The sequence below is a fragment of the Melanerpes formicivorus genome, unplaced genomic scaffold (assembly GCF_026170545.1).
Source record: "Melanerpes formicivorus ecotype bairdi unplaced genomic scaffold, bMelFor1.0.p_v2 SCAF_1, whole genome shotgun sequence".
Lineage (NCBI taxonomy): Eukaryota > Metazoa > Chordata > Aves > Piciformes > Picidae > Melanerpes > Melanerpes formicivorus.
The window spans coordinates 34,818,832-34,841,889 of NW_027142353.1; the positions used below are offsets into that span (position 1 = coordinate 34,818,832).

Consider the following 23,058-nt stretch of genomic DNA (forward strand, 5'->3'; position numbering starts at 1 on the left):
TTAGTGATACTGTGAAGGGCAAAGGTGGTGGTGAAGCATGTAGAGCACAAGTCTTGTGAGAAGCAGCTGAGGGAACTGGGGCTGGAAAAATGGAGGCTCAGGGGAGACCTTCTTCTCTACAACTACCTGAAAGGAGGTTGTAGCAAGGTGGGTGTTGGTTTTTTGTTCCAAGTAATAAGCAATAAGACAAAAGGAAACAGCTCCAGTTTCAAGTTGTAAAAAAACCCTTCAGTGAAAGTCCTGTCAAGTCCTGGAACAACATGCCCAGACAAGTGGTGGAGTCACTATCCCTGGAGGGATTTGAAAGATGTGTAGGTGAGGTGCCGAGGAACATGGTTTAGCGGTGAACTTGGCAGTGTTAACAGTTGGACTCAGTGATTTTAAAGGTCCTCTCCAACCTAAATGATTCCATGATCTTTGAAGTAACAGCCATAGCAGAGTTCACAACAGAATAAAACACACCACCCTGAAGTGCATGATTTGTTGAAAAAACAACAGCCAAGTGATCTATTCTGACCAAGAAGACCCACCCAAACCCCAAATCTTGCTACCCAACACCCCTACTTCTTCAATCATTCCATAATTAAGTTAACACTTACCATACATCTCATCTTCCAGGCCATGTACAAAGGCCCCACAAGCTCCTGATTCAATCAAGTTTACAGCTCCTGTATCAATCTCTTCTTTGGGAGCATCATCTCCCCACTTTCTGCCACTGGAAAACTCCCCAGAGCTGTAGAGTTCCTTGGCTCGTTCGTGTGCAGTGCGCTTCCTCTGTCCAAACAAAGTGTTGAGTTACAACCATGGTAAACTTTAAAGGTGACCAAACAAAAGACTAAAGGGCTTTATTGGATTGAAAAGAGGTGTAGCCAGAGGCTGAGACATTGACACACACGTGCCAATGCTAAGAAAAGCAAACAGTATCTTCTCTTCCATGAGTATTGCTAATTGACAGTAATTCTTTGTACTTTTAAATGTCATCTAGTTCCAGCCCTCACACTATGGGCAAGGGAGGCCTTCCACCAGACCAGGCTGCTCAAGGCCTCATCCAACCTGTCCTTGGACACCTTCTTCAGGGAGGGGGCATCCATGGCCTCCCTGGGCAACCTGTTCCAGTGTCTCACTACCCTCACTGAAAAGAATTTCTTTCTAATCTCCAGCCTAAATCTACTCTCCCCAAGCTTCAATCCATTCCCTTTCATTCTATCACTACAAGCCCTTGTAAAAAAAGTCCCTCCCAGCTTTCTTGTAAGTCTCTTTCAGGTACTGGAAGGCCACTGAAGGTCTCCCCAAAGCCTTCTTTTCTCCAGACTGAACAACCCCATTGATGCTGGGAAAGGACAATAACTAATATATTTTAATTAACATACTTTTAAACATCCATTACAAGATCAGCCAAACTGGGTCAGGGCAAAGGCCCATCTAGTTAAGTACCCAACAACTGATCTGCAAACCCAGATGCTGTCACTTTGCAGTTCAACTTGTTATACTGCAATTAAATCCTTTAAGGACTACCAATGCTACACTGTGTTCAGCAGTGTGTGAAATACAACATTCACCAAGCACGCTTGCTGCTCCACCTCCTTTCCCTCCACAATGTGAAGAAACCTGGGCAGCTCCTTCTTTAACAGCCCTGGGAAATCAGCCCACCAAAACCAGCAGCTCTAGCCTCACCATTCTTCCACAGACAGAAAGACTGAAGCTAACACCTCAAGCAAATAGGTCAAGGAAGGAATTTTACTGAGCAATTTTTACTTGTAGGGCTCAGAAATCCCAGCCTTTAGTTATAGTTTGGTATCTCTTGGAATGTCTAGATCTACTGGTTAGATCACACAGAAACATTCAGAATGGGAAAGACTCTCAGTATAACCAGGTCCAACCAATAGCCCTACTCTACAAGGTTCAGCCATAAACCATATCCCCAAGCACCACATCCAAACCACTTTAAATACATCCAAGGTTGGTGACTCAACCATCTCCCTGCCCAGCCCATTCCAGTGCCTGACCACTCTTGCTGGGAAAAGATTTTTCCTACTGTCCAGTCTAAACCTACCCAGTGGCAGCTTGAGGCCATCCCCTCTTGTTCTATCACTAATTACCTGTGAGAAGAGACCAGCAGCAGCCTCTCCACAACGTCCTTTCAGGTAGTTGTAGACAGCAATGAGGTCTCCTCTCAGCCTCCTCTTCTCCATACTAACCATCCCCAGCTCCTTCAGTCACTCTTCATCAGATTTGTTCTCCAGGCCCTTCACAGCTTCCCTGCCCTCCTCTGCACTGGCTCCAGCACCTCCACATCTCTCCTGTATTGAATGCCCAAAACTGGACACAATACTCAAGGTGTGGCCTCACCAGAGCTGAGTACCAGGGGACAAATCACCTCCCTACTCCTGCTGGACACAGCATTTCTAATACAAGCCAGGATGCCATTGGGTTTCTTTGCCACCTTGGGTCCTGAAGAGGGTTTCCATAAGTTTTAAAACAAACTAGGATGCAATCTTTCCATAAGGAACAAAGCAAGCTTTCAGCCAAAAGGCTGCCAGAAGAACACAAAGGTTTACCTCTGCTCTGTGAAACTTGGATAGGCTCAAACTGTTTCTTACACGTTTGAATCACAGAATTACCAAGGTTGGAAAAGACCTCAAAGATCATCAAGTCCAATCTGTCCAACCTATTACCTGTTTGCCTAATGAAATCTAAAGCTAGCAATTGTTTCACTGACTTTAATCTAAAAGAAAACCTCTGACATCATCATTTAACTTTCAGCAGCCCCGAGGCACCGCCATGGCTGCGTTGTATGATTTTAGTACATCACGGAGCGTAACACCAAAGCCAAATTTTTACATACCCTCAGATCTGACATGAGCTTCTTGTCAAGGGTCTGCTCTAAGAAATGGGAGCTAACTTGTTGCATAGAGCCCTAAAGAAGAAAAAAAAAGAGAAAAAAATTAAGTATCAGAACGTATCAAAAGGAAGAAGCAGTATTCTGAACCACACTAATTTCCTGACGAAACACCCCATCTCACCCACTCATTCCAAGAGTCTGACACCCCCATTATGTAAGAGTCTAAACAAGTTCATTTACATCAGTCAGAACATTTTCTTTTCCCACTGAGGTTAATATGGGCACCATAGGGTTCAGTTAGTTTACATGTCCTCTGCTGGAGAAGCCAGGTGGAATGAATTAGGACAAGTACTTTTTTCGTGGCTACTCAACGCTTTGCTCTCAAGGAAAGAATCACTGCAGAGTGCAGCTGGGAAACTTTTGGGTTTCCTCAACCTCTCTCATTTCTTTCTCAGAATTTTGGTAGAAATTTACTTACACAGTTTTTAAACACCCTCTCGCATATTTTCAGATATATCACACAATGTTAGGGGTGGGAAAGAATCTCCAGACATCATCAAGTCCAACTCCCCTCTCAGTGCAGGATCACCTAGGGCAGGCCACACAGGAATGTATCCACGTGGGGTTTGGAAGTCTCCAGAGAAGACTCCACATGCTCTCTGGGCAGCCTGTTCCAGTGCTCTGTCCCCCTCACTGTAAAGAAGTTTCTCTTCATGTTGAGATGAAACCTTCTACACTCAAGTTTGCATCTATTGTTCCTTGTCTACTACTACACAGTAGTGCACCACCAAAAAGAGACTGTTCCCCTCCACTCGATACTCACCCCTCAGGTATTCATAGACAATAATCAGACTCCCTCTCAGCCTTCTCCTCTCAAGATTAAACAGCCCCAGGTGTCTCAGTCTCTCTTCACAGGAGAAATGTTCAAGTCCCCCAGCCATCCCTGTAGCTCTCTCTTGGAGTATCTCCAGCACATCCCTGTTTCTTTAACTGGGAAGCCCAATACTGGATACACTATTATAAGTGTGACCTCACCAGAGCAGAGTAGAGGAGGAGAAGAACCTCCCTAGACCTGCTGGACACACTTTTCTTAACCCACCCTCTGATGCCATTGGCTCTCTTGGCCACAAGGGCACATTGCTGTCCCATGGAGAACTTGCTGTCCACTAGGATTCCAAGGTCTTTCTCCATGGAGCTGCTTTCCAGGAGGACAACCAATAGTCTGCACTGGTGCCTGGTGTTATTCCTCCCCATGTGGAAAGTAAAGTAACATAAGATGAGCTACTCTGGAACAGAGAATAACTCACCAGTAACTTGGCAGCTTGTACTCTAACAACCCAGGAACCATCACTGACCATGTGACAAATTTTTCCAAATGCATCATCAACCAAGCGAATTTCTTCATTGGAAGAAGGAATTGGGACAATGCTAGGATAGAGAAACACAAATCAATTTGCTGATCTTATGCCATGTTAGATGGCACCAAGCAGAGAAACAACAATCCTGAATTCCCATGGATATGCAAGAAATAGCAGGACCAAAACATGGCCCAGACGGGTGGGTTCTCACCACAGATCAGCAATTTGTTCTCATTGTATCACAGTATCACCAAGCTTGGAAGAGACCTCAAAGATCATCAAGTCCAACCTGTCACCACAGACCTCATGGCACCAAGTGCCACGTCCAATCCCCTCTTGAACACCTCCAGGGATTGTGACTCCACCACCTCCCTGGGCAGCACATTCCAATGGCGAATGACTCTCTCCATGAAGAACTTTCTCCTCACCTCGAGCCTAAACTTCCCCTGGTGCAGCTTGAGACTGTGTCCCCTTGTTCTGGTGCTGGTTGCCTGGGAGAAGAGACCAACCCCTTCCTGGCTACAACCACCCTTCAGGTAGTTGTAGAGAGCAATGAGGTCACCTCTGAGCCTCCTCTTCTCCAGGCTAAACAACCCCAGCTCCCTCAGCCTCTCCTCACAGGGCTGTGTTCAAGGCCTCTCCCCAGCCTTGTTGCCCTTCTCTGGACACATTCAAGTGTCTCAATGTCCTTCTTAAACTGAGGGGCCCAGAACTGGACACAGGACTCAAGGTGTGGCCTAACCAATGCAGAGTACAGGGGCACAATGACTTCCCTGCTCCTGCTGGCCACACTATTCCTAATGCAGGCCAGGATGCCATTGGCCTTCTTGGCCACCTGGGCACACTGCTGGCTCATGTTTAGGCGGCTGATCGATCAGCACCCCCAGGTCCCTCTCTGTTTGGATGCTCTCCAGCCACTCTGACCCCAGCCTGTAGCTCTGCATGGGGTTGCTGTGGCCAAAGTGCAGCACTTGGCACTTGGACTTGTTGAATGCCATCCCGTTGGACTCCACCCATCTCTCCAGTCAGTCGAGGTCCCTCTGCAGAGCCCTTCTACCCTCTTACTGACTAACATCTGCTCCCAACTGGCTTTCCAACAGCTCTTCCTGAGGCCTTCCAGCTCAAAGCTCTCAGGATTAGGATGATTGCTCTGCCAGTACTTTGAGTCACCCTGCATGCAGCACATACCTTTCAGGGTAGAGTTGACTGAGGACCCAAATCAGCTGAACTGCAGCACTGCGCACTTGCTCGTAATCATCTGCCAGCAGCTTGCAGGCCTGAAAGGAGAATTCACAGCCCCAATATACCAATATAGCTGAAACATCCCTACCTGAGTTCTCATTCACCTCCCACAGCACATTTAGGACCCTGACCATAAATCAGGGCAGATTAAAAACCAGGGTGAATTCAGCCTTCCCTTCTACTCCCTAGCATTTCCAAGCCTGATGCAGTAGACTAGTCCTAAGAAACTCAAATCAGACACATGCTGTGCAACTCCAGAATTGCCTGTACTATGCAGGAAGCCCAGAAACATGAATCTCTAGTAGAGCTGATTTCATACAGGCTTCAGCTGCACAGCCTTACTCTCATAAAAATAGGTTTCATGTGCACTCACCAATGAGCAAGGGTGAAGGCTTTGAGAGTGCCAGATGAGAGCAGTAATTCTGGAACACCTTCCCCTTCCCATGATTATTCTAGAATGGTTTGGGGTGGTAGGGACCTTTAAAAGTTATCTAGTCCAACCCTCTTGCATTCAGCAAGGATATCCCCAACCACAGCAGGTTGCTCAGAGCCCCATCCAACCTGGCCTGGAATGCTTCCAGGGATGGAGGATCTACCACCTCTCTGAGCAACCCGGGCCAGTGTCTCACTGCAAAAAAATTCTTCCTTCTGCCTAGTCTGAATCTCTCCTCCATTGGTTTCAAACCATCAGTCCTTGTGCTGTTATCTCCCCCAATAATTCATTTATGTCACAGCTTTTGCTTTAGTTTGCTGAAGCACAATGGATGCAGAACAGACTTATTTCCACTGCCACAGGGCAATAAGGAATACAGGCAACTTAAGTGCAAAACACTGCCCCTTCCCTTCAGTGCCCTCCACCTCTCAAAACATGCTCTCACACACTCTGAAAAGGCAAGATCTGAACATGAGTGCAAGACAAATACAAATTAAAGGAAGGTTTTACCTGACTGTAAATAGCCTGATGTAATTTTAATCCTCTTTCATGAAGTTGCAGCTACAGAGGAAAAAAACACAAAAAAAACCACAAGGAATTATAACCAGAGGTTGAAGTGACACAGAGTAAGTTTTGACCTCTGTTTTTTTCTGTTTTCAGTAAACTTAGTTGCTTGTGTTTCTTGATAGCTGCTATAATAAAAATACTTCATTATCACAGAATTGGTTTGGTTGGAAAAGACCTCTAAGACCACTGAGTCCAACTATCAACCTAAGACCACCCCAGCCATTAGACCATGTCCCCAGGTGCCATGTTCATATGTTTTTTTGAACACCTCCAGGGACAGTGACTCCACCACCTCCCTGGACAGACTGTTCCAATGCCTGACCACTCTTACAGTTTCCTAACATCCACCCTAAAGCTCCCCTGCCACAATTTGAGGTAATTTCCTCTTGTTCTCTCACCTGATACTAAGGCAAAGAGACCAACCCCACCTTACTCCAACCTCCTTTCAGCGAGCTGCAGAGAGCAATGAGGTCTCCCCTCATCCTCCTTTTCTCCAGGTTAAACAACCCCAGTTCCCTCAGCTGCTCCTCACCAGACCTGTTCTCTAGACCCTTCTTCAATTTTGTTGCCCTTCTCTGGGCACACTCCAGCATCTCAATGTCTTTCCTGTCGTGAGAGGCCCAAAACTGAACACAGTATTCAAGGTGTGCCCTCAACAGTGCTGAGTACCAGGGCACAATCACTTCCCTACTCCTGCTGGCCACATTGGTCCTGATACAAGCCAGGATGCTTTTGGCCTTCTAGGTCACCTGAGCACATTGTTGGTTCACATTCAGCTGGTTGTCAGCCAGCACCCCAAAGTCCTTTTCTGCCAGTCAACTTTCAAGTCGCTCTGCCCCATTGCCTATTTGACCCATGTGCAGGACCCAGCACTTGGCTTTGTTAATGGCCATAAGTATTTTAAGTAACAATCTTGACTTCAGTATATTTTTTTAATAAACTTCAGAGCCATTCATACTGTGATTGATTAGGAAAATACAATTTACATCAATACATTGTCTGTCCATTCTCCCAACTTTCACATGACTCCCTGGTATTTGCCATACTCAGCCACTAGTAACACAGATAAAGAAATCCTTCCACTAGGCCAGGTTGCTCAAAGCCCTGGCCAGCTTGGCTTTCAACACTTCCAGGGTTGGAGTCTCCACAACTTCTCCTGGCAACCTGTTCCTGTGCCTCACCACTCCCATGGTAAAGAATTTCTTCCTAATGTCTAATCTAAATCTGTCTTCTTCTAGCTCAAAGCCATTACTCCTCATCCTGACACTATAGGCCTTGTCTAGCCTAACCTTCAATATCTCCAAGGATGGGGCCTCAGCTACCTCCCTGGGCAACCTTTGCAAGTGTTCCACCACACTCATGATGCAGAAGTTGTTCCTAACATCCAATCTAAATCTACTCTTCTCTAATTTAAACCCACTGCTCCTCATCCTATCACTACACACCTTAGGAAAAAGTCCCCATCCAGCTGTCCTGTAGCCCCCCCTCAAATACTGGAAGGCTGCTATACAGTCTCTCTGCAGCCTTCTCTTCTCCAGGGTTGTGGTGTCATGGTAGGGCCAAACGGCCCCAGCACAAACCCAGACAGATACTAAGGTGTCTAGACATGGTCCCACTCCCCCCTCTCCTTCCTGCAGAAAGCCAGGGTAATGCAGGAAGAGGAACAAAGGGGACAGGGCCATGCATGTTTGGTAAACAGCCCTGTAAGGTAAAGGCATGTGTTCTGGCCACAGCCTGGCAGAACCCCTTCCCATTGGGTAGCTATGTGCTGGTTTCATGCCCTATTGGTCCAATCAATCTTGGGCAAGATTTATATACAGGCTGATTTCTAGTTGCCTGTGCCTTGCTTTTGTCTTGCTTACTCTTGCTCAAGCCTTGAGTGTTTAAACCTGCTCGGACCTTGTCTGGTTTGAAACTGCCTCGAGCTGCCTGGTCCAGTGCCTGGGATAAAGCCACGAGCACGCACACCGCAAGCTACCAGAGAAGCCATGAGCTCAGGAGTCGGAGCCGAGCCTGCTCCGCCTCACGACCAGGACTTTGCCGCGCCTCAATTCACCCAGGGCAAAGCGAGCGCCGGTCGCGATGGCGTCGTTAGCAGCCCGCCGTCTGCTGAAGCCACACCAGCCCTCGCCGACCGCCTGGCGCACGAGAGCGCCCCACAGCCTCCGATGCACAGCAGCAGCAGCGCTCCCTACCTGGGTACCATCAGCTGTGAGTAATTAATTAACTGCCTCTTGGCCATAACTCTTCTTGTGGAGTCTCCCCCACACGGTGGTCGAGCGCCGTTCGCTCCCGGGGTGTTCTCTTTCTGTTACGCTCCTCCCGGTTTGCATACAACTGTTTACACTGCTGCAGGTGCCCAAACGCTGTGCATTCCCCCTGGAAATACAGCTAACCATACAGCAAACCTTCTGACACACTTCAGCAAGTGCCTTTAATAAAGGCTATTGATATTTTGATTCATATTGCCATCTCCTTTACAAATAAATAAAGGAAAATTATATATCCTTTTAACATGTGGTGGGTTGAAATTTCCCCCCAACACTAACTTTGCCAGACCAGCTCAGTTGGGAGCAACTGGAACAAACCCAACTCTCTCAGCTTGTCTTTATAGCAGAAATGTTCCATCCCTCTGATGATAGAATAGAATAAACCAGGTTGGATCATCGTGTCCAACCTATCATCCAACACCACCTAATCAACTAAACTATGCAATCAAGCACCCCATCCAGTCCCCTCCTAAACACCTCCAGTGATGGTGACTCCACCATCTCCCCAGGCAGCCTATTCCAATGGGCAATCATTCTCTCTGTGTAGAATTTCCTCCTAACATCCAGTCTAAACTTCCCCTGGTGCAGCTTGAGACTGTGTCCTCTTGTTCTGGTGCTGGTTGCCTGGGAGAAGAGACCAACCTCCACCTGTCTACAACCTCCATTCAGGTAATTGTAGAGAGAAATAAGGTCTCCCCTGAGCCTCGTCTTCTCCAGGCTAAGCAACCCCAGCTCCCTCAGTCTCTCCTCATAGGGTTTGTGCTCCAAACCCCTCACCAACTTTGTTGCCCTTCTCTGGACTAGTTCCAGCAAGTCAACATCCTTCCTGAACTGAGGGGAACTGGACACAGGACTCAAGGTGTGGCCTAACCAATGCAGTGTACAAGGGCAGAATGACCTCCCTGCTCCTGCCTCCTCTGGACCTGCTCTAACTATTCCACATCCTTCTTGTACTGCAGGCCAGGTTTCAGGTCACAGTTTCCTGTCATAAGCAGCTTCCTACTGTGTGTTGGAGTAGCAGCAGCTTATTGTATTTGTGGTAACCAATGCTGCATTGAAAAATACAGATTTCTCACTAAATGACACTCAAAATAGTCAAACTGAAAAGCTTCTTCAGCTACAGCTGAAAGAAATTACAAAGAATCACTAAAATGCCCTTTGAGATCTCACATTACTCTCATATTTCAAGATCTACCTTAGAATATCAGATTTACCTGGAGAAATAAAAGGACAATTACTGAATTGATTACATCATCTCTAACCCAAACCTCTGTGGATTAGTTTGCAGCCCCCTACCAGCTTCCTTATGTAATTGCAAACATTTAGCACCACCTACCATGGCTTTTATAGCTGCAGTCCTAACACGAGGGTCCTGGTCATTAAAATGATCTCCTATGATCTTCTGGACATCTTTGGCAGCCTGGTTTTCAGCATCTTTTGCAACACCTTTTTCCACTGGTCCAAGACAGCCAATTAACTGAAGACACTTATTCCTTACACCATGGGAAGAATCTGTCAGATGCTGAGGAAAAGAAAAGAACTTAGTTGGACGCTCATTGCTTTCACCTCTGAAACAGTTATCAGAGAAAGGTTCACCAGCAGGTTAGAAGTGCTAACCTTGCAACAGATTGCTAAGAAAAACTAAGATAATTTAAACCCTGACTCTGACTGCATATTTAGTTCTGTGGCAGTGATAAAAGTTTCCTTCCTACCTTGCAGGCCACGTCTACCAGTCGTATCCTGACAGATGGATTGTCTGTGAGTTTTGTGCCAATCACCAACAGGGTATCCAGCAGCTGAGCAAGGACTTGGTGAGACTCTGCAAAACAAACCAGTGAAAGGCTCCTCACTTAGCTCCTCAGCTACAGAATCACAGGCTCTGGAACCTTCCCAAGGCAGGAACAAGCCCAGCTGCCTTGGCTTCTCCTTGTACAGCACAGACTTCAGCCTCTGACTACCTCAGTGTCTCTCTACTGAACTCAATCAACCTTGCCAGCACTTACCTGGCACTGCAAAGCCCAAACTGGATGCAGGATTCCAGATGTGGTCTAATCAATGCTGCTTAAAAAGGCAATAATCCTTTCCCTTTGCCTGCTCTCAACACTTCTGTTGGTACAGCCTGGAATGCAGTGAGCCTCACTCATGTTTAGCCTACTCTCCACCTGGACCACACAACATTCCTACCTCCAGCTTAAAGAGCTATGGGTTTGATGGATGGATCATTAGATGGCTTAAAGAGCTATGGGTTTGATGGATGGATCATTAGATAGATAAAAAACTAGTTTGACAACCATGCCCAATGACTTAACAGCTCAGTGTCCCAGGGAAAACCAATAGTAATGGGTGGCCCTCCAGCATCCATACTGGGACAAATACTATTTAATACCTTCCAGTTAAATGGACAGCGGGATCCAGTGCACACTCAGTGAATGTGTGGAGAACACCAAGCTGAGTGGTGCAGTTGACACACCTGAGGGCCAGGCTGCCCTGGACAAGTCTGAGAAGTGGGTCTGTGTGAACCTCACGAGGTTCAAGTACAACTGCAAGGTCTTGTTGTGGCCAAAGTGCAGCACCCGGCACTTGGATTTCTTGAATGCCATCCTGTTGGACTCTGCCCATCTGTCCAGCCTGGCAAGGTCCCTCTGCAGAGCCCTTCTTCCCTCTAACTGATCAACATCTGCTCCCAATTTGGTGTCATCTGCAAATTTGCTGATGACCGACTCAATACCCTTCAGATGTAAGTGCTTTGCCACTGCCTTAAATGCTTGACAGCCAGATTCTGCCTTGATCTCAGGCACCACCTGAGAAGTGAGACTTACTCTCATTTTGGAGCGTGTTAATGGCATCATCCATGATGCAGTCTGGGGAAAATCCTGCAGTCTTCGATAACAAGCCCAGCAGGGAAGCAATCTTCAGTCTTACAGAGGCATCGTTCTCCTTGAAAGAAACCACAGACAGCCTCATTTATTTTCCAGTTTGAAGGGCATAAAACATCCCACACTGGCAGCACCACATATAATTTAGCATGGGTCTGAATTTTACTGTCAGGCTACTCTCCTCAAATAGGGCATCCAATAGCCCAGGCAGCTGTCAGCTGAGTCACCAACACTGGAGCCTGTGACTATCTATTCCCCATCCAGCCCCAACATTCAATCTCTTTTGTGCAAGAATAGAAAGATGATTCTTGGAAGCGTGCTTGGCTCCCAGGTTCAGCACCTTGTAATAATGTTCCAGCAGGATCCTGACAACTCCTTCCACACTCTCCACTTCCACGGGCTTCCTGGCAAACTGAAGAAGGTACTGCAAGGCATCTGCAGGTGAGGTGGCTTTGCACAGGTCAACGTGGAGTGCTGCCGACTTGCTGGGTTTGGTCAGCCGCAGCTTCTTAGCAGAGAGGTCCTCATGCTGCTGCTGCAGGCAGTTCAGAAACACAGAGCAAATGGAGATTCACTCCTTTTCACCATGAACAGTCTCAGAATCAAGAATGAGGAGGCTCCTGCACCCCACAGAACTCACTGGCCTCTCCATATGGTATTTTCAGAGAAAATACATTCTCAGCACTCTGGGGCAGCTCCAATCCTGCCCAGGTAGCCCTTTTCCCCCGAAAACATTACCCCTACCCTCTGCAACTTAATGTGGGGCAAACCCTGACCCTAGAAACCCCAGACAAGTACACCAGAGGAAACACAATTTATCTTATAACCAGCACCCCGCAGCTGCCGAGAAACTCCCTGAGTCACTCCAGCCACGACTGGGGGAAGCAGCAGCCTCCGCCGCAGTCGCGGCCCTCCTCAGGTCGCTCTTTGCCCAACCTGAGAGGCGAACTCTCCTCCACACACATCTAGCAGCAGCCCACTTGCCACCAGGTAGCTGCGGCCTTTCTAAACCCGGGGCCAACCCATCGTGCTCCTGCTCAGATACTCACGGGCCGCCCCGGGCCCGACGCCCCCTACTCAGGGCGGCCGGCAGCTCCCAGGGGCTAGGCCTCGGGCTAGGCCGGCGGCTTTTCCCACAGCTCCGCTCCACCCGCCGAGGCCACCCGCCGCACGGCAGAGCTCTGAGCTGTCCCCTTCGACCCGCTCGGCCTAGGGCAACCAGGCGGCGGTGACTTACCTGGACCACTTTGGTGAACTCCTCGTACACCCGCTTCTTCAAGTGCGCCGCCATGACGCCGCCTGGCCCTCTACGGCCACCGTAGACGCAACCCGGACGGGAAACCGCGGAGCCGCCCGGAGGGACACGGTAGAAGGCGTCCGCTGCTGCCGGGCGGAGGCTGCGCTCCGTGGGCGGGAGGCAGGGCCCTGGAGGGGCGGGCTGCCGTAGCTACAGGAACGCGGGCCTGGCAGTGCCGCCGCGGCCTGGCCCGCTCCGTGCCGGCACCCTGACAGCCCCGTGCCCTGTTCCTCAAAAATCGAATCACAGTGTCAGCCAGGTTGGGAAACACCTCAGAGATCATCAAGTCCAACCCATTACCTAGTACCTAACAGCTCATGACAACGAAACCATGGCTCCCAGTGCCACATCCAATCCTGTTTTGAACACTCCAGGGACGGTGACTCCACCACCTCCCTGGGCAGCACATCCCAATGGCCAATTACACTTTCTGTGAAGAACTTTCTCCTCACCTCGAGCCTAAGCTTCCCCTGGCACAGCCACTGGTTGCCTGGGAGAAGAGACCAACCCCCACCTGGCTACAACCTCCCTTCAGGTAGTTGGAGAGAGCAAGAAGGTCTCCCCTGAGCCTCCTCTTCTCCAAGCTAAGCAACCCCAGCTCCCTCCCTATGTTATTATTGGATGTTAGACCATATAAAGACCAAAATAGAATGATTGGGGTGGAAGGGACCTTTCAAGCTCATCTAGGCCAACTTCCCCACAGTCTGCAATTAGAGCAGGTTGCTCAGAGCCCCAGGCAACCTGACCTGGAATGCTTATAGCAGTGCAGCATCTACTACATCTCTGGGCAACCTGAGCCAGTGTTTCATTGTCCTCATTGTGAAGTACTGCTTGCTTCTATTTAGTCTGAATCTTTTAGTTTAAAACCATCACTCCTTGTCCTGTCAAAACAGATCAAGCTAAAAAGTTTGTCCCCAGGTACTCTTCACATGCTGAATGTTACAATAAGAGCTCCCTGGAGCCTTCTTCAGGCTGAAACCCCCAAAATATCTCAGCCTATCCTCCCAGCAAAGTGCTTCCAGCACTTGCATCATATTTGTGGCCTCCTTAGGACCCTCTTCAATACCTCTGTGTCTTTCCTGTTCTGAGGACTCTTAGAGCTGGACCCAGCACTGCAGGTGGACTCTCAGCAGAGTGCAGTGGAGAGGCAGAATCACCTTCCTCGACCTGCTGTCTGCACTGCTTTGGATACAGCCCAGGACATGGATGGCTTCTGGTCTGTAAGTGTCTGTTGCTGGCTCATGTCCAGCAACCTGACCTCCTCTGCAGGGCTGCTCTCAATCCCTTCATCCCTCCAGCCTCTACTGATACTGGGGAGTGTCCCAACCCAGGTGCAGAACCTTATACTTGTCTTTGTTGACCCTCATGAGGTTCACATGGACCCACCTTTTGAGTGTCTCCAGGTCCTTTGGGATTTTATCCTGTCCTTTAAGTGTGTCAACCACAACATTCAACTTGGTGTCCCAGTATGGACCCTTGAGGGACACCACTTGTCACTCATCTCCAACTGGAAACCAAGCCATTGGCTACTATCCTCTGGACGCAATCGTCCAACCAATTCCTTACCCCCTGAACAGTCCACCCATCAAATCCATATCTCTCCAATTCCAAGAGAAGGATGTTGTGTCAGCTGTTCTGTGGGATGCTGTGAGGGATCATAAATAACACGATTTAAGGTTTCCAGGCAGGCTTGTGTTAGGCACATAGAGGAAAGCTTAGCATGGCCTTCTAACAGAGCTGCCCCCTCCTTAGAGCAGAGGGGAAAGAGGTCCCTGACTGATCTAATTAGAGGACAGGAAAGACAGGCAGCAGTTACATCTGTGCCACTGTGTGTCTAGAGGTAGCAAGGATGGCCATGGTTTGGGTTTTTATTAAGGACAAGGCAATTTGGGATGGGGATGAAGGGTCCAAAGGAAGGCCAGGGAGGTAATCAAAGGTCTGGAGAGCTTGTCCTGTGAGGAAATATCAAAGCAGTTGTATCTCTTCACCTGAGGGGACAACAGCACCATGTTCTCTGTACTTAAATGGCATCCACAAAGAGGATGACAGTTCTCTTTTCACAAAGAGCTATGTGAAGAAGACAAAGGCAACTGGTAGAAGTTGCACCAAGAAAGGTTTCTTCTCAATATAAGAAGGAACTTTTTTAATGGTGAGAACCCTTGTTCACTGGAACAACATCCCCAGGGCCGTGGTGGAGTCCACATTGTGGAGAGTTTCCAAGACATGATGGCACAGGGTGCTTGATAATCTCATCCAGGCTCTCTTTCCCACCAGAGGCTAGACCAGATGATCCTTGGAGGTACCATCCAACTTAGGCTGTTCTATGAGGCCATTCTTGATGAAGGTACTAACAATCCTCATGACAGCCATCCTTTAGTCTTAGGAGATTGGTGGGTTTGTGGCTTTAACTACCCTACAATCAGACTTTTTCCTTCTAACATCTATTTTCAATCTCCTTCCTTGTGACTGTTGTGAGTTCCACCCTTAGTCTGTACAACATATCTCTTTAAAGCAACCTTCTACGTGGAGGCCTCCTTAGCTAATCAGTTCCAACCCCTTGGTTATGACCATAAATATGATCACAGACCCCATTTCTAAACCTTTTTGCCTTCTCAGGCACTGATTGTGTCAGTTTTTACCAAGATTATGGATGCTAGGGTCTAAACACCTACAGCAGAACTGCCCTGAGGTCAGTGCCATGACTCCTGACTTTCACTGGGGAAGAACCTGAGCTAGGACGGGCACATCCCAAGCCAAGCTTAGCTAGGAATGATTCCTTAGAATAAAGATTAAAAGTTCAGGATTTTAGAATCTGGGGATTTGGGGAGGGGAAGAAGTCAGTAAATAAAGTGCCTCTGCATCATTCAAAGAGCCTTTGAAAGTTACTTATTTCACATCCCTGAGAATATTGGCTGCCCAGGGAGGTGGTGGAGTCGCCATCATTGGAGGTGTTTTGGAGGAGACTTGATGGGGTGCTTGGTGCCATAGTTTAGTTCATTAGATGGTGTTGGATGATGGGTTGGACTTGATGATCTTGAAGGTCTCTTCCAACCTGCTCTGGTCTAGTCTAGTCTAGTCTAGTCTATTCTATTGCTCTTATCTGGAAGAAATCTATCTTCTGAGAAGGGAAGGAAATCTGATCATAATCAAATTGGCCATTATGGTTTTCAGAGCAATTAAACCCAAGCTAACAGCTGTCTCCAGTAGAAGAAGAAACTTTAGAATGCTAAGGGATTTAAAACATGATGTTGGACCCAGCTCTTGGTCTTTAAAGGAGAATTTGCCCTGAGATCCCAGACTGTCACTTTGGTAGTGCTTCCTTCCCATGAAATCATAGAATCATAGACTCACAGAATGGTTTGGCTTGAGAAGGGCCTTAGAGATCAGCTAGCTCCAACCCCCTTCCATAGGCAGGGACACCTTCCACTAGACCAGCTTGCTCAAGGCCCTGTCCAACCCAGCCTTGAACACTTCCAGGGAGGGGGCAACCATGACCTCCCTGAGCATCTGTTCCAGTGTCTCACTACCCTCACTATAAAGAATTTCTTCTAATATTCAGTCTAAATCTGCCCTCTGCCATCTGAAAGCCATTCCCCCTCATCCTATCACCACAGCCCCATGTAAAAAATCTCTCCCCAGCTTTCTTGTAGGCCCCCTTCAGCTAGTAGAAAGCCACTAACAGGTCTCCCTGGAGCCTTTTCTTCTCCAGGCTGAACATCCCCAAATCTCTCAGCCTTTCCTCATAGGGGAGGTACTCCAGCCCTCTGATAATGGTCATGGCCATTCTCTGGACCCATCCAAACAATTCCATGTCCTTATTGTGTTGGGTGCCCCAGAACTGGACACATGTGGGGGTCTCACAGAGGCAGTGAGATGGTGAGGTTTCCCTGTTGTTCCAGAAGCTTCTATGTTCAGAAATAATACCCTAATAATAATGAATGTCATAAGAAAAAAGATTAAAGTAGTGTGGCCTGAGAGAGGAGTACATGTTGTTAGATTGTCAGCTCCAATCTCCTCACATCAGTGATGGGATTTCTGCCTTTTGTTGCTCCTGGACCATAGCTGAGGTTCTCCCTCTTTCCTTTGGAATGAATAATAAATGACAGTAATACTTACATTGGCTAGAGAGGAGGCTGCCTGCTGGAGAAATGAAAGGAGAGCAGGAAACACTGAATCCTTTTTAACCTAGGTTTTGGTATGGAAAGCAGCAAGAAGAGCTTCTGCCTCCTTATTAAGGATCCAAATTGAATTGGAGCATATTTTAATGCAGCTGTCAGTGTTTCCATTGGGAACTGCACCTATGTGACCTGTTCCTGTTTCACGGGGAGACTCTGCATGTCCATGAGACATGTTTGGGGTCATTCACTTCCCTTCAGTTGAATGAAGATGTCTTGACCGTCAGATCATAGAATCATAGAATCAACCAGTTTGGAAAAGACCTCAGAGATCATCAAGTCCAACCTATTACCTAACACCTAACACCTCCTGACAACTAAGCCATGGCTCCAAGTGCCACATCCAATCCTTTTTTGAACACCTCCAGGGACGGTGACTCCACCACCTCCCTGGGCAGCACATCCCAATGACAAATTACTCTTTCTGGGAAGAACTTTTTCCTCACCTCGAGCCTAAGCTTCCCCTGGCACAGCTTGATCTGTCTCTCTGACCTTATACTTAGCAAGACTAAGAGTAAAATTCCTCCTTTTCCTTATACCTTTTAAATCACAGTTATCCCCTGAGGCCCAAGGAAGCAGTGGCTCTTAAGTGCTCTTTTATTTGGCAAATGACCAAAGACATCCTTTTGTTGACCCATGCACTTCTTTCTGGCCCTCTGGTAGTTTGTGGTTTAAGTCTCCACAACCCAAGTTAATTTGTTTTAATTTGTTAATAATAATTCCTTTCTTCCCTCCCCCATCAATGGTGGCACTTCTCTACCACCAGGTGAACCAGAACTTGTAGAAGAAGTCGTGGGATTTGAAGCGGAAACCCTTTTCTGCAACATGGGGCTGGAAGGATATTTTGTACCCCTTAGCTTCAACGTCCATTTGAATGCAGTCCAGCAGATCAGAAATACTTGGTGCTGCCTTCCAAGGGCCAAACTTCACCACGGATTTTTTGTCCATGTCCAAGCTGTTCAAGGCATCCTGGCACCTGGCTGCATCCTCCTCGGTTCTGACCACGCAGACAATGACGCTGGAGCGGCGGGAGGCGACCGCTTCTGCCCTGGCGATGCGGATCATCAGCTCAAGGTTCTCACTGTAGCTGGGCACACGGGCCAGAAACTGCTTCCTTGCCACCAGCTCTCCAAAGATCTGGGGGGAGTCCTCCAGCTGCTTGATCAGAGGTTCGATGTCATAGAACAAGGCCTCTTTGTAGACATCCTGGACGCACTGGGTGGGCACTTGGTTGCTGCGCAGGTACTCCAAGATGTATTTGAAATAAGTGCCCGGCCTGTCGATGAAGAATCTGCCTTCAGAGTCAGTCCTGAGTTTGGGCTGGCCAGTGAACATCTCTGCCAGCTTGGAGCCAGGATGTTTCTTTAAGGTGCTCAGCGTTGTGGTGTACATCTCCCCGCCCACGTTTAGCTCCACGATGGGTGACAACTGCGGGTATCACAAGGGAACAAAAAGCCACATGTGTTACCCGTCGGAGGCTGTCAGCACACAATCATAGAATCATTTTGGTTGGAAAAGACCTTGAAAGTCGTCAACTCCAACCACTCTCTAACTCTACCAAGGTTGGTGCTCAACAATCTCCAGGGATTGGGATTCAACCACCTCCCTGGACAGAAAAGATTAAAGAAAAAACAAAGAGGGAGATGCTTGCCAGTGGAAATTGGAATGATGGTGTGAAAAGTGATGTGAGCACTCGTCTCTCGGGGACCATTAAAACAGCCATACTATTTATTGCTAACAGCAGATGCAGGATGTTTATAGAATCATAGACTAGTTTGGGTTGGAAGGGACCTTTAAAGGTCAGTTAGTCCAATTCCCCTGCACTGAGCAGGCTCATCTTTAAGTAGATGAGGTTGCTCAGAGTTTTGTCTGACCTGACCTGGAATGTTCCCAGGGATGGAGCATCTACCACCTCTCTGGCCAACTTGTGCCACTGTCTCAACACCCTCATTGTAAAAAATCTCTTCGTTGTATCTAGCCTGAGTCTGCCTTCTTTTAGTTTCAAACCATCAACCCTTGGCCTATCAAAAGAGGCCCTGCTAAAAAGCTCTAGTAATCAGAGCAGCAAACACATGAACATTTCTGAATGTCTGAGTCCTCACCACATTTTTGGAATGTAGAGTAGTGTTGCTTTGCCAGTGGGGAAGAGGGGTAAGAAGCATCCTGTCCAGGGAAGCTGTCATTAACTACAGAATTCAACATCTATCTCTTAAGTCCTACACAAGCATTGTCCCTCCTGGCTCCTGTTCTTCCAGCAAGGGCTCTCACCTTCCTCATGTGCAGAGGGACAAGGACCAAGCTGAAAGCTATGCAACTCCATTCCTCTCACCTGAGCTGCTGTTTTCTCTCCAAAGGAGGAACTAAACATCTTTGAAGCTTTGAAATGGGTGGAATTTATTTCCACTCCTCTAGGGGTTCAATTATAGTAAGTCACAAATCCAGCATGTCAGAGGTAGAGGACAGAAGCTGCTTTAGCAAAGCACTTAAAAAGCGTACGATAGTTTAGCTAGGAAGTAAAGGAAATAATTCACACAACTGAGATGGATTTGTGAAGGAAGAAAGTAAAGTTTGTATTTTTGTATTTTATTTCACCAGGCATCCACACCACTGCCATTTGAAACGCATTGGAGAAAATCTCAGTGTCCACAAAGCTGGGACCTGCTCTCCAGCCTGACCTTCCTGACAGTTCAGTGTTGAAGAGTTTTAAAAGCCTCCCTTTGCACTCAGGCATTTTTTTTACCTTGCTCAGTAGAACAGGGAGAGGGAAGAAAGAGGGAGTTCTTTTCCCTTCCACCGCCAGTGCTGTAATAGAAGTCACATGCCTGGCCAGGACCACACCTGCCATTGGGAAGGTGCAAGTCAATAAACAACTTTTTTTTCCCCAGGAGCTCACCTGCTCTTTCTTGGATCTGCTCATGCAAGGATCTGCCTCATTGCTGCTAGTCACATGCCTCAAGTGAAGTGTGTACTTAAGTGCTTAGCTGGTTCCTGCAGGTACAGGCCCGTGGGGTGACGTGAGCTGACCTCACAGCTTGCACCAAGAGGAGGGGGAGCTCTTGTTGCCCTCTCTGCTTTCTTTCCTTGTACCGACCTGCTTGCGTCTGTTGCTCACCTCATGCCACCTCTGCTTCTCCTTCATCTCAGTGAGCTGAAGCTCACAGAGGGTTTAACAAGCAAAAGGAAGGGACTAGGAACAGACAAGAGAAGAGAGGAAAACTTCCCCTTTGAACAGCAGCAAGCTGTCAGATTTAGCAGAAGTTTGCTCACAGCCTAGGCAAGCCAGGGAAGCAACAGAAGATTCAGGCCAAAGACCCAGCTGGAACATTGTTTTGCCTTAGTGGGGGTGGCTTCATCTCAAGGGAAATAATTTACCCTAGGGCCAAGGAGATGTTAAAAATTACTCTGTCTGAGACTGGAGATTTCCACCCACTGAAGAGCAAGGCCCAAAGCTGGTTTTGCAATAAAGCCTCTCATTTAGGAAACCTGCCATTGGTGCAAGTGAAAGCAGCATCTTTCCCTAGCAGAGATCATTTAACAGGAGGATCTCATGCTTCTGAGCCTTTGCTTCTTTTTTGGATGGCAGGTCAGATGTTTTAATGATGTTTGTTGGATAATGTGTTCTTCACTAATACAGCAGCTCAACTAACCTCATGCTCTCAGATCCTGATTAATGGTTTTGGCCTGTGACCGAACTGGTTCCCAGCAGACTGGGCACCAGCTATTTCCCTGCTCTGAAATTAGCAGTGAGGTGACACTTAGGAAAGTCATTGCACCTATCTGTGCCCCAGTTTATTCATCTGCAAAACAGTTATTTCCTCAGGGAGATGTTTTGCAACCTACACCTGAACAGTGCAGCGGGAGAAGGTTGGATGTTTTAAAGACAGGGAGGTCTGGGGGAGAGGCTGTGCAGCTACAACAGAGGAGACAAACTGGTTAGAATAGTCTGAGGGCACAGGAGAGAAAAAAGGAAAACATCATCTGAGCTCTCACTGGTTTCTACATAGTAACATGCTGCCTGTCTGAGAATGCCATTAATTTTCTGCAGAGCTAGAAAAACTCCTGCTCCCCCCTAATGATTCTGCACTACTGCAACACAGGGCAACTTTTCATAGGTTCACTAAATGTTTGGGTTGGAAGGGGAACTTAAAGATCTGCTAGTTCCAGCCTCCCCCTGCCATGGGCAGAGACACCTTCCACTAGACCAGGTTGCTCAAGGCTTTGTCCAGCCTGGTTTTGAACACCTCCAGGGAGGGTGCATCCACAGCCTCCCTGGGCAACCTGTTCCAGTGTCTCACCACTCCCACTGTAAAGAATTTTCATTCTATTACTCAGTTTAAATCTACCCTCCCTCAGTTTCAATCCACTCTTAAGAACTGCTAAAAAAACCCTAAAACTCACAGCAGGCTTTTATTTAGGGGTCTGACAAATAAAAGTTCATATTAAATTAAGTCCACCTCTTGTCAAAGAAGAAACAGAACCACTCTGCTGTTGCCAGCTCTTGTATGCTGACAGAAGGGACACGACCCTTCTGCAAGGAAACTGATGCCAGCAAGGGGTCAGACACAGCTTTTTACCTTGAGTCCTCTCCTTGGTCACATATCTGGCCAGTCCTGGTGTTTTCAGAATAACAGATGGGTGAAAAAAAGAGTTCTAATGTTGCCCAAAGAGGATGATTTGATCCCACAGGAGGCAACTATGTCCTGGAGCTGGTAGTTTACTCACCGTATGCAGGCTGCCAGTGACCTGCTTCTTCAGGGGCTTGTGCTCTGCTGAAATGCTCATCTCCTCCAGCAGCTGAGGGCTCAGTGGTGTGAGGAAACCTTCTGCGCACTGCTCAAGTCCTGCCCCACACGCAGGATGGGTCCTCGCCTTGCTCCAGTCCTCTTTCACTTGCCTGTTTTCCCTTGGGTCAGGTTTTTCCAAGCTCCCAGCCCAGCTGCTGTCGCAGTGGCTCCAGTGTGCTCCAGGCACAGCCCTGGTACAGGTTGCAGGTCTATGAAGAGGGGAGGGAACAGCCTGAAAACGGAAGTATTTGCTCAGTTTTCTGGCATCCAGCAAGGTGCAGGGTGGACTCGGGCTGGCTGCCAACACACACCTCCTGTAGCACTACCTGTGCAGTGACTAAGAGCCAAATAATCCTTTCCAAAGAAGGTCCGGTGCCTGGAGCCCTTTGCGATCACGTCTGCTTCACAAACCAGTTGTCTCAAGACCAGTGAAGGTTCTGACAGCTGTTTGGCCTCTGTGCACTGCTGGTTTAAAGCACATTTTCTCCCGAACCGTCTCACTGATCCCTTTTGTCGTAGTCCTTAATGACAGACCAGGGTGTCTACAGTCTGTCCGAGGTGGTGGCATTTTCTTTGTTGATACAGCCTCTGGGCAGTGAGTAATTTGTGCAAGGTAAATAAAACTGAGCCTGAAGCTCTGTGTGAGCCTGAACTATTCTTTCCAATTGTCCATAAATATTTGGTTAGCATCTTTGTGTGACGTTGCTTCCAGATAGCCTCTATCCTCCAAATACCAAAACTGGGGAGTGTTACAGGGTGCTCCAAAACCCCCTTCCCCCGCCTCCATCAGGGGTGGTTTGATGTGGGATGACAAAGGCATGACTGGCTTGAGAGCACCCCTGAAGAAAAGGACTTGGAGGTACTGGTGGATGAAAAGCTCAACATGAACCAGCAGTGTGCACTTGCAGCCCAGAAAGCCAATCACTTGGTGGGCTGCATCAAGAGAAGCATAGCCAGCAGGTCAAGGGAGGTGATTCTCCCCTTCTACTCCACGCTGGTGAGACCCCACCTGGAGTACTGTGCCCAGTTCTGGAGCCCCTATTCCAAGAAGGATATGGAGGTGCTGGAAGGTGTCCAGAGAAGGGCCATGAGGATGATCAGAGGGCTGGAGCTCCTCTCCTGTGAGGACAGGCTGTGGGAGTTGGGGCTATTCAGTTTGGAGTGCTTCCAGTCAAGATCAAGATCAGATTTCATGTGTACTTGAGAAGCTCTTG

At 48.0% G+C, this 23,058-nt stretch overlaps 2 protein-coding genes across 2 annotated transcripts in view; both read right to left on the reverse strand.

Moving 5' to 3' along the window:
* Window positions 1-12,930, reverse strand: part of INTS4 (integrator complex subunit 4) — a 57,616-nt gene extending 44,686 nt beyond the window's left edge. Inside the window, exons 1-10 of the mRNA XM_068139835.1 lie at window positions 12,826-12,930; window positions 11,929-12,123; window positions 11,532-11,649; window positions 10,425-10,531; window positions 10,049-10,234; window positions 6,386-6,436; window positions 5,389-5,477; window positions 4,150-4,270; window positions 2,846-2,917; window positions 600-774 (exon numbers count right to left, since the gene is read on the reverse strand). Coding sequence (XP_067995936.1) covers window positions 600-774; window positions 2,846-2,917; window positions 4,150-4,270; window positions 5,389-5,477; window positions 6,386-6,436; window positions 10,049-10,234; window positions 10,425-10,531; window positions 11,532-11,649; window positions 11,929-12,123; window positions 12,826-12,879 — 1,168 coding nt within the window. The 5' untranslated portion in view covers window positions 12,880-12,930. The remainder of the gene's footprint in view (window positions 1-599; window positions 775-2,845; window positions 2,918-4,149; window positions 4,271-5,388; window positions 5,478-6,385; window positions 6,437-10,048; window positions 10,235-10,424; window positions 10,532-11,531; window positions 11,650-11,928; window positions 12,124-12,825) is intronic.
* A 4,787-nt stretch (window positions 12,931-17,717) lies between these two features.
* KCTD14 (potassium channel tetramerization domain containing 14) lies at window positions 17,718-22,059 on the reverse strand. The gene is made up of 2 exons (XM_068139849.1): window positions 21,783-22,059; window positions 17,718-18,488 (listed from the first exon to the last, which is right to left on the reverse strand). Exons 1-2 carry the CDS (start codon window positions 21,840-21,842, stop codon window positions 17,817-17,819), a joined length of 732 nt encoding a protein of 243 aa, XP_067995950.1. The 5' UTR covers window positions 21,843-22,059; the 3' UTR covers window positions 17,718-17,816.
* Window positions 22,060-23,058: the final 999 nt, after the last annotated feature.